The sequence below is a fragment of the Scylla paramamosain genome, chromosome 38, assembly GCF_035594125.1.
Source record: "Scylla paramamosain isolate STU-SP2022 chromosome 38, ASM3559412v1, whole genome shotgun sequence".
Taxonomy (NCBI): Eukaryota; Metazoa; Arthropoda; class Malacostraca; order Decapoda; family Portunidae; genus Scylla; species Scylla paramamosain.
This window is the reverse complement of record NC_087188.1, coordinates 11601235-11611234: the sequence shown is the minus strand read 5'-3', so window position 1 is coordinate 11611234 and position 10000 is coordinate 11601235. Positions and strand designations below refer to the sequence as shown.

Sequence of the window (10000 nt, the reverse complement as noted above, 5' to 3'; positions counted from 1 at the left end):
GTGAAGTGTCTAGTGTTGAAAGTACGGCTAATAATAATGTGATTGAAGTGGTTTGGCATGTCAGGAGGAGAGATAAGGAAAATCTAGAAAGCGGGAGGAGAAAATGATGAAAAGACAGAGGTGATTTTGGAGACGTCAAGAGAGATAAGGTGTAGGGAAGCTGCTGGAGAAAAAAGAGGAAAAGATATACGTGTAATAGCTAAGATTGAGGTGGTTTGGACGTGTCAGGAGAGATGACTGCGTGGGGATGCTGGAAATGGATCTAACCAGCAGGAGGGAGAGAGAGTCCAAAGAGGAGGTTTATGGATGCAGTGAAAGACATGTCTGTTATGGGCGCAGAGAAGCCAATGTATTGAAGAAGCTATAACATGAAATTTATTGCACACACACACACACACACACACACACACACACACACACACTCTCTCTCTCTCTCTCTCTCTCTCTCTCTCTCTCTCTCTCTCTCTCTCAAGGTAATCTTCATTAATTAACAAGCTACTTTAGGTATATTAAACTTTCCAGCCGATACCCCCCCCTCTCTCTCTCTCTCTCTCTCTCTCTCTCTCTACTTACTGCTTTCCATGGAGAAGGTGCAGAAAGGGTCGTCAAAGGGAAACTGGTTCAAATTTCCCTCGCAGGATAAGACCAGGTACCTTCTGTTGAGGAGAAAAGAGGGGAAGGTGAAGGAAAACCAAGGGAAAGGAAGGGGATAGGGAAGAGGAAGAGGAAGAGGGAATGGACAGAAAGAAAGGAGGAAAACATGATGAAGTGAGTGGAATGAGAAGAGGGAAATAAAGAGGGAAGGGGGAAGGAGGAAAAGATATGAAGTTAGAGAGGAAAACAGGAAAAAGAAGGGAAAATGTGATAGGTAGGAAGAAGGGAATAGATATGGTAAAGGTGGGGGAAAAAGAGGAAAACATATGAAGTGAGGGGAAAGGAAAAAAGGAAAAAAGAGGAAAAAAGAGGGAAAGATGTGACAGTTAAGAGGGGAACGAAAAAAAAGAAAAAAAGAGAAAAAAATGAATATGTGATAGCCAAAATGAAATAAATAGAGAGGGATGTCGAAGAGGAGGAAAAAAATAAAAAAACAAAAAAAGTGAAAGAAAAAGAAAACGAAAGAAAGAAAAGAAGGAAAATATGACAAAGGTTGCATGGGAAACAGGGAGACGAAAGTAGAAGAGAAAGAAAAGACGGGAAAGAAAAATAGGAATAGGAGGAAAAAAAAAAGATAAATACAAATATAACTCAATAAATACACTTCTTATACAAAGGGACACAAAGGAACACAAAGGATCACGAGACACACACACACACAAAGGAACACAAACGAACAGCAACAAAACCAAAAGAAAACACATACTGGTCCTAAAGAAACCGCAATAAGATTTACATTTACAGAGACAATATTGGTGGTAAAGATAGAAGGACTCCCCCCTTTTGTCATTCCCTTTAGCAAGTCACCAGCACGCACTCAATTCTTGCCAAACATACGTGGTCTAATATATCGTGTGCAATTAGAGTATAGCACTGTTTTGACTAGAAAATATAGTCCATTTAAACAGCTAAAGAGAGAAGGAGATGAATGTGAATGTACCGGTCGTATCTCTCTCTCTCTCTCTCTCTCTCTCTCTCTCTCTCTCTCTCTCTCTCTCTCTCTCTCTCTCTCTCTCTCTCTCTCTTGTTTTTCCTCTTATTTCTATTTCATAATCATAGAAAAATCGCAAGCAAAGAAGAAGAAGAAGAAGAAGAAGAAGAAGATGAAGACAAATAACAAGAACAAGAAAATAAGGAAAGAAGAGGAAGTCAACAAGCGCTCTCTCTCTCTCTCTCTCTCTCTCTCTCTCTCTCTCTCTCTCTCTCTCTCTCTCTCTCTCTCTCTGTCTGAACAACAAAAACAACACAAAAAATAACAAAAAAAAACAAGAAACAAACCAGCAATATCTCTCTCTCTCTCTCTCTCTCTCTCTCTCTCTCTCTCTCTCTCTCTCTCTCTCTCTCTCTCTCTCTCTCTCTCTCTCTCTCTCTCTCTCTCTCTCTCTCTCTCTCTCTCTCTCTCTCTCACCTGACGGAGTAAGACACCTTGCCGCCTCTGAAAATCTTTAGGGCGATGGTGTGAGACAGGTTGTGCTTAAACTCCCCTCGCATAATGAAATAGGTGTCGGGCAGCCATATATCATCCTGGGAGGGCGAAAGAGAGAGTAGTAGGCGTGGGAGAGTGAAGGTAAGGGAGGGTAAGGGTAGGGTAGGGAGGGAGAGCAGGGGGGGTGTGAGGGAGGGAGAGGTTAAAGGGAGGGAGGGTTTTGGGGAGAGAGAGAGAGAGAGAGAGAGAGAGAGAGAGAGAGAGAGAGAGAGAGAGAGAGAGAGAGAGAGAGAGAGAGAGAGAGAGTTATTATTAGTACGAGATAGTGTTGTAATTATTATTTTGACTACTACTACTACTACTACTACTACTACTACTATAACACTCACCATATATCTTAATACATTTATCAATATTTGTTCATCATCATCACCACCATCACCACAACCATCACCACCACCACTACCTTCACCACACCTGTCCTACTTGTGCTAATTATCCCTACATCTTTCCTACGCCTTCACCACACTTCACCACAGTTTCCTTTACCTTCACTACAGCACCGTCACCACACCCTCATCACTTCAAACATTCACCATAACCTCACCACACTCTCCATCACATCACAACCTCACCACTTCCCTTCACTTTCACCACTACTAGTTCACCACATCTTCACGCACACTTAACCACTTCACACTAGCATTTCATCCTTACCACGCCTCCACTACTTTCACTACCACAGCATCACCACTTCATTACAGCCTCACCACAGCCTCACCACACCTTCCCTCGTGGCTTACCAGATGGTGCATCCCGCTGAGGTAATCATAACGTCCATTATCATCGTGTTTCAACCGCGGGTCCTGCCACTGCTGGTTGAGAAGAAACTCTACCTCATAGTTCTGAGAGAGACACATTCAGATTATTCCAGCGTGAGTGGATATCAGTTGCAATAGTCAGTAACCATCATAGCACAAGAAATAGTGAGTTCAGGTTTGATTTAGATACATTTCACTAAGATACGGAGCAATTAACAGGACCAAAAGTAATGCAGGAAATATTTATGAGTATCTACAAGAAAGAAAGGGATTAAAAAGAATAGATTTTGCAATTTCTACCCAGTTGAGAGAAGTGATCAAAATAGCACAAGATATAATGGCTCAAATTTGATACACGTTTAATTTACTGCGGTACGAAAGTAATGCAGGAAATATTTATAAGCATCTACAAGAAGGAAAAGGAGGAAAATAATAGATTTTGCAATTTCTACACAGTTTTGAGATTGGAGGTGGCTGTAGAATAAATAATGATGTATCAGAGTGGTTGGTAATCAAAGTGTAATTAATAGCAAAGGTTAAAAAAAGAGATAACAAGGAACTGATTCTTAAATTGAGTAGTAGATAAATAGAATAGACTAGACTCAGTATTCAGGGTGATGAGTGCTAAGTCATTAGGGAGCTTTAAAAGATAAGACAAAGTTACTTATTTAGCATCTTCCAGGTTTTAATAATAGTTTTAATAAGGATTTTTCCACTTTGAATTACCTCTGCTAAGAATTACTGGGATTTTCAAAGGAATTTTCTTGATTTTAGTAGTAGATGAACAAGGATTCTATAACTTTAATCAGCTCTACTGGAGTTCTTGGAGTTTTCAGAAGCATTTTACTGATTCCATTGACAGTTTAACAAGAATTCTGCATCTTCAACAGAATCTACTGGAAATCATTGGGGTCTCAAGAATTTTACACCTTTAATTGACTGTAGTAGACCCCCAAGAATTTTACACCTTTAATTAACTGTAGTAGATGTTATTGGTGTTTTCCACGGGTTTTTCCTGATTCTAATGATAGCTTAACAAGGATTCTACACTTTTACCTCGCTGTGAGGGAAATCAGAGTTTTTTTTAAAGGTATTTTTACGATTTTATAGTTTTTTACACACTCTTTTGATGTGAATGCAGTTATCAAAGGTATTTTCCTGATTCTAGTGACAGATCAACAAGAATTCTACATCATTAACTGGAAAAACAAACCCTTGGGAGTCAGATATCTCGTCCCTGTGGCCTTGGAATACAGTCGTGGAGGGAAGGAAGAAAGCAAGTGATGAGGGAAGGAATTTCAAACTAAGCGCCACTGACTCACCAAGCTGGACTCATCAGGGGAGGAGAGGCTGAGTAGCAAGACACTCACGTTGACTCTCACTGGACCGTCTGTTGGGAGAGTCATGAGTGAGGGGTGAGTGAGTGAGGAAATATGTGTTTGTGTGTGTGTTTGATGGTTGTGTATATGTATTAGGTATGTTGTTTTTGCATTTATTGTATTTTTTCTCTTTATCTTCACGGGTTGTGTGTGTAATGTGTCTTGTGTCATGTGTGGTGTTTGAAGTGTGTATGTTTTGTGTTTAATAAAATATCTACCTATGTATTTATTTATCTGTCATCTATCTATCTATTTATCTATCTATCTATCTATCTATCTATCTATCTATTTATCTATCTATCTATTTATCTATCTATGTATGTATGTATGTGTGTAACGCTACTTCAGAAAACGAAAGTGTTTGACTAATAGTGATGAGGCTAATAATAGTTTAGTTTTAGTGAACGTACTGGCGGAACACACTAATTGACTGCACCAGGTGAGCATAATTCAGCCTTTCACTGCTGGATAACTTTTTTCCCCTAATAATCACCTACAACTTTTCACACAGTTATTGTATTGGTGTAAATAGTTCTGTAGTCTATAAAACACCCACACACACACACATACACACACACACACACGAAATTAATCTCCCTCCTCCCTCCCTACCCTTTCAGTTAGTAAAAAATATAAAAGAAAATAGGAAAATGAACAAATTGCAAAGTTACCCTCTACAATATAAGGACGAGTAGGAGGTGAATTAAAAGGACTCCCTATCCTTTCTGTTGATAAAAAAAAAATAAAGAAAAAATAAAGAAAAATAGAAGAGAAAAACAAAATCACATCGCTAAACAATTAAGATCCTACATTACATAATATGAACACAAGGACTCCTCCATCCTTACTTACCCTTGTCTGGGGGTCGTATCCTCTTATCATAGCGGCTCTTGTGCAGAAGGAAGTCCAGGATCTCCGTGTCGGTTGATTCCATGAAAAACCTGCAGAAGGAGAGAGCGGGCAAGCCACTCAGCGTCTAGACAAAAACTGATTCGAGGAATTAAAAAAAAAAAAAAAACTGCTACTGTGTTTTGCTGACTTGGACTTCAAAAAAAAAAAAAAAAAAAAAAACTGGCGCTATTTTCTACGAGTTAGGGAGCCTGGCTAAGGGTGTAAAAACAAGAGGTAAGGAAAATATCTGGCTGATGCGCAAAAATAAGGGATAAGAAAAAAAAAAGAGAGTCTGGTTAGTGTACAGGAGATAAAAGAAAAAAAAGATACAGCTAAAGTTATTAAAATAGGAGGTAAGGAATAAAGATTGGTCTAAGGGTACTAAGTATGAGATAAGAAAAAAAAAAGTCCACATTGCAGCTTCTAGAAAAGGGAAATAATAGGAAATACAGAAATGTTAGCGCCAATTTTGTTCTGGAATAGATGGTTATAAGTAAAGATTGTGCAGGAGTTAAAGAAAATACTTTTAAAACTTACACGATGTGGGAGACAAAAAAAAAAGAAAGAAAAAAAGAAAGAAAAAGAAAAAAGAGTTGTCAATTTACTTCTGCAATGGATGATAAAAAAAAGTACAAGGACTAAAAGAAAATGTGTACGAAGACTTTTCAAAATTAACACGATGTGGGAAACAAAAAAAAAAAAAAAAACAGTAAGCTAATTCAGTTCTGGGATGACTAATAATAACAAAATATCAAAAACCGGAACTGATAAAAAAAAAAAAAAAGTGTGAAGACTAAAAATTAATACGATGCTGAAAGAAGAAGAAATGAGCCAATTTAGTTCTGGAATAAATGATAAAGACTGTACAGGGGATAAAATTATAAAGCAGGTGAACACTTAGAAGAAATGACACGAGGGGGAGACTCAAATTAAACGTGCAACATTCGTGGTGCTGAAGAGTTTAAAGTTAGCAGGAAGGTAACAAAATAAGGGGCAAAGTAAACGAAGACAATATTGAAAACGAAAGAAAACAATAATTGAAACTAAGTGCTTAAGGAAAAGAAGTAATGTTGTATGCTTCCTAGTCTTCAAAATTGCCAGTAATGGAGGTCGGAAAGAAAATAAAGTTGAACGCTTTGAAAAGTTAAATAACTAAAAAAAGAAGAAAAAAAATAATAAAAAAAAAGATAAGGAAGAAAAATTGTATTTATAGTAGGCATAAATGGCTGAGAACTAAATGAAAAAAAAAAAAAGAAAACTGGCGAATCTAAGGAAATGAAAGAAAAAATAGCACTGAATAAAAGAATCATTCAAATTTCCTTTTTTTTTCCTTAAAACTCATACGTAAAAAAAAGAAAATGCACCAATTGATAACTAGAACAAATCCTTAAATAAAAAATAGCAGTTTGGCTTAAAAAAATGCGAGGAAAAGGCTTAGGCTTAGATGAGGCAGTGAAGACGTAGAAAAAAAAAACAGAGAAAAAGAAACCAGTGGCCTTGGGAGCTTACTATATACCTCAGGGACTTAAAAATGACAAGGGGGATGAAAAGAAATGGCTTGGAAACCTAAAATGGTGAAAAGAGGGGCACTGAATGAAGCGGGGAGCCTTAAAAGAGGAACACAGGCGAACACAGGCCTGGAAAAAAACGAGGGTGTTAAAATATTCACACAAATTACCAAGAGACGTTTAGACAGAGGAAGAAAAAAGGGAAAGGGGAGCATGGGAAAGAAAACACCTCTTTAGATAAGGCGCCTCAAAGGAATGAAGGAGATAAGGGGTAAAAAGATGCAGGTAAGGGCGCCCGGATCAAAGGTGTGTGAGGTGCGAGGCCGCCACACAGGTGAGGCTTAAAATCTCAACTGGAGTACAATCTAAGAGGCTTATCATAGGCCTAAGGGCACGGCGGAAAATTGCTCTACAGGGTGGTTCATAAAGATATATATATATATATAGTGTTTTATTTCAACCACGAACGGGATTATGAGTAATTGTCTTATTTGAAAAGGTTGGAATAAAGTTTTAAATGTTATAAATGATGGGAGTTTTATATAAGGTGGTTGTGATAAAGCAATTTCATATCGCTTCTGATTTTTTGAACCACCCTGTATTTTTTTTTTTTTCTGCGTGCAATCGAACTAGGAAAATTTTGAAAAGGGAATATATGGAAGGTTTCTGTAAGAGGGAAAGCTTCAGGTGAAAAGATTAAATGAAAATTGATTGAAAACTTACATGAACTAAAGCACACATGGTTTATAAATGACAACAAAACGAAATCTTTACAAGACAGCTTAGTGAGGAGGAAAAACTTAATATTAGAATGAAAAGATCACGTAGAAAATTCAGTAACATTTTTATAACAGAGAGAGAGAAAAAAAAAGGAAAAAAGAGAAGAAAATAAAGAAAGATATTGTTAATGAAAAAAAAAAACACATAGGACAGAAAAAAAATTACTTCACTTCCTATGACTAAGTTGAAATTGAAAAGTTTGCCTCGGAAGGGAAAACTGAATCTACAAAAAAAGAAATAGCTTTATAAAACTCAATACAAAATCATAAAGTAAAAAAATAAAAGCCTCGATGGTCTCTAATGAAAAGCAGGAGTCTCCATAAAGCCACGTCTAAGAATAATTTTAATTGGAGAAAAAGAAAAAAAAAGAAAAGAAAAAGTTTGAATTTGCGTTGTTAAAAAAGCAAAATAAATCGGATTAGAGTAAACAGGAAAAAAAAAAAAATAAGGGTTAGCATTTTTCAAAATTTAGACTCGTAAGGTCTGGCCAAAATAAAAAAAAGAAAAAAATGCTGAAAAATGTAAAGTTAGTCATTAGGATTATCGCTGAATTGACGATTATTATTATTATTATTATTAATATTACTATTATTATTATTATTATTATTAACAGTAATTTTAGGTTAACAGGTGTGGAAATTAGATAAGTTTTAGCTGAACAAGATATGAGCGATAGATTAACAAGTTCTAGTGGAAGTTATAAAAGGTCTTCAATCTTTTTTTTTTTTTTTTAATGATGCTGGTAATAATTTAACAACCAATCTGCACGTCTAACAGGTTGTAGTGGAAGGCAATGGATTTTCAGAGATGTTTTCTTTATTCTACTGATAGTTTAACAAGGCTGTAGTGGAAGTTATTGTGGGTTTCAGTTGTTTTCATGATTCTAGTGATAATTTAATGATTCTGCACGTCTAACAGGTTGCCGTGGAAGCTACTGTGGTTTTCAAGAGTGTTTACGTGATTCTAGCATTGTTTACCAAGGATTGCTCGCTTCTAACAGGCTGTAGTGGAAGGCATTTTTTTTTTTTTTTCAAGAGTTTATATGATTTTAGTGACATTTTAATAAGTACTCTGCATGATTAACTGGCTGTAATGGAAGTTATAGGTATTTTCAAAGATATTCGAGCGATTTTATAATTTCACAAGCATTCAACACAACCGGTAGGGAAAATAATCGTGAAAAACTTGAAAACCAGTCTATATGGGAGAATAATGCTACAAAACACAATTAACAGTGTCCGTGGCCTTTGAAAAGTACCTCTGATGGGGGACGAAAGCAAAGGAACCTGACTAATGATCTCTGTGGTCTTATGATAGATGAAAGCAAGATAACCCAACTAATGATCTCTGTAGCCTTTGAAAAGTAGCCTTGACGGGAGACTGAAGCGAGAACAAGGCGAGGACACGGAAACTCACTAGTGTCACGGTCATAAGTTACACCTGTCACGTTTACTTCCACTGTGCCAAGAGATTCCCCTTCAAGTGACAAATGAAAACGGGATGACAAATGAAAACGGGTGGATATGCTTGATACAGGGACAGCTAACACTAGGGGCCTTACTCTCTCGCAGTGACGGTGGCGAGACAGAGCGTGGACAGGGTGAAGGCTAGTGCCACCATGAAGAGCAGGCTCCCCGCACCAGCCGACCCCCTGGCGGTGCCCCTCAGCATCTTACATCACCTGCAGGAGAGATAGGGAGAGGTGAGGGATACTGTGTTGCCGGGGTGTGCTTGCCTGCTTGCTTACCCCTCTCACTCACCTCGTTGCCTTGTTAAATGGGAAGGTTAAATGAATCAGTACTTTATGATTGCGTCTCTTACTCATTTACTCACTCACTCGCTTAATACTGAGCTAAACTGACTCATTAACTCATTCATTCATATATTCCCTTACTAATCTATATGGAATACTCATTTTATTGAACGAAAACGGACTCACTTCCTCACTCACCCCACTGACTGACTGACTGACTCTCTTATTCACTCATTCACTCACTCAAGTATTTATATAAAACACTTATCTTTTCACTCAACACTGACTCGTTAATTCACTCTCTCTCACTGACTGATTGGCTGTCTCATTCATTCATTCACACCCTTTACTCATCTGTTTGAAAAGTTTATCTATTGAAGTGTAACTCGCTCTCTCTCTCACTCACTCACTCACTCTCCCACTCACTACCACATTCAAATGCCAATTTACACATTCATGAACTAACTCAAGCATTCATCCCCCCCTCTCTCTCTCTCTCTCTCTCTCTCTCTCTCTCTCTCTCTCTCTCTCTCTCTCTCTCTCTCTCTCTCTCTCTCTCTCTTCTTAATGTTAGTCTCATGTATTCCTTTTAACATGAGAATAGGAGAGAGGGGAGGGAGGGAGGGAAGGAAAAATGGAGGGAGGGAGAGAGAGAGGGAGGGAGGGAGAGGAAGGGAGGGAGGGAAGAAAGGAAGGAATGAAAAAAAATAGAATAAGTACCAAAAAAGTGATGATATATGAATAGAGAAATTAAATAGGAGCAATAGAGATAACAAAATGATATGCAA

At 37.6% G+C, this 10000-nt stretch overlaps 1 protein-coding gene across 1 annotated transcript in view; it reads right to left on the bottom strand.

Annotated features, from left to right (window-relative positions):
- The window catches only part of LOC135091765 (glutamate-gated chloride channel-like), a 130922-nt gene that overhangs the window by 42947 nt on the left and 77975 nt on the right, over positions 1-10000 (bottom strand). Inside the window, exons 3-8 of the mRNA XM_063989707.1 lie at positions 9021-9140; positions 5133-5221; positions 4224-4291; positions 2884-2985; positions 2063-2178; positions 574-656 (exon numbers count right to left, since the gene is read on the bottom strand). Coding sequence (XP_063845777.1) covers positions 574-656; positions 2063-2178; positions 2884-2985; positions 4224-4291; positions 5133-5221; positions 9021-9130 — 568 coding nt within the window. The 5' untranslated portion in view covers positions 9131-9140. The remainder of the gene's footprint in view (positions 1-573; positions 657-2062; positions 2179-2883; positions 2986-4223; positions 4292-5132; positions 5222-9020; positions 9141-10000) is intronic.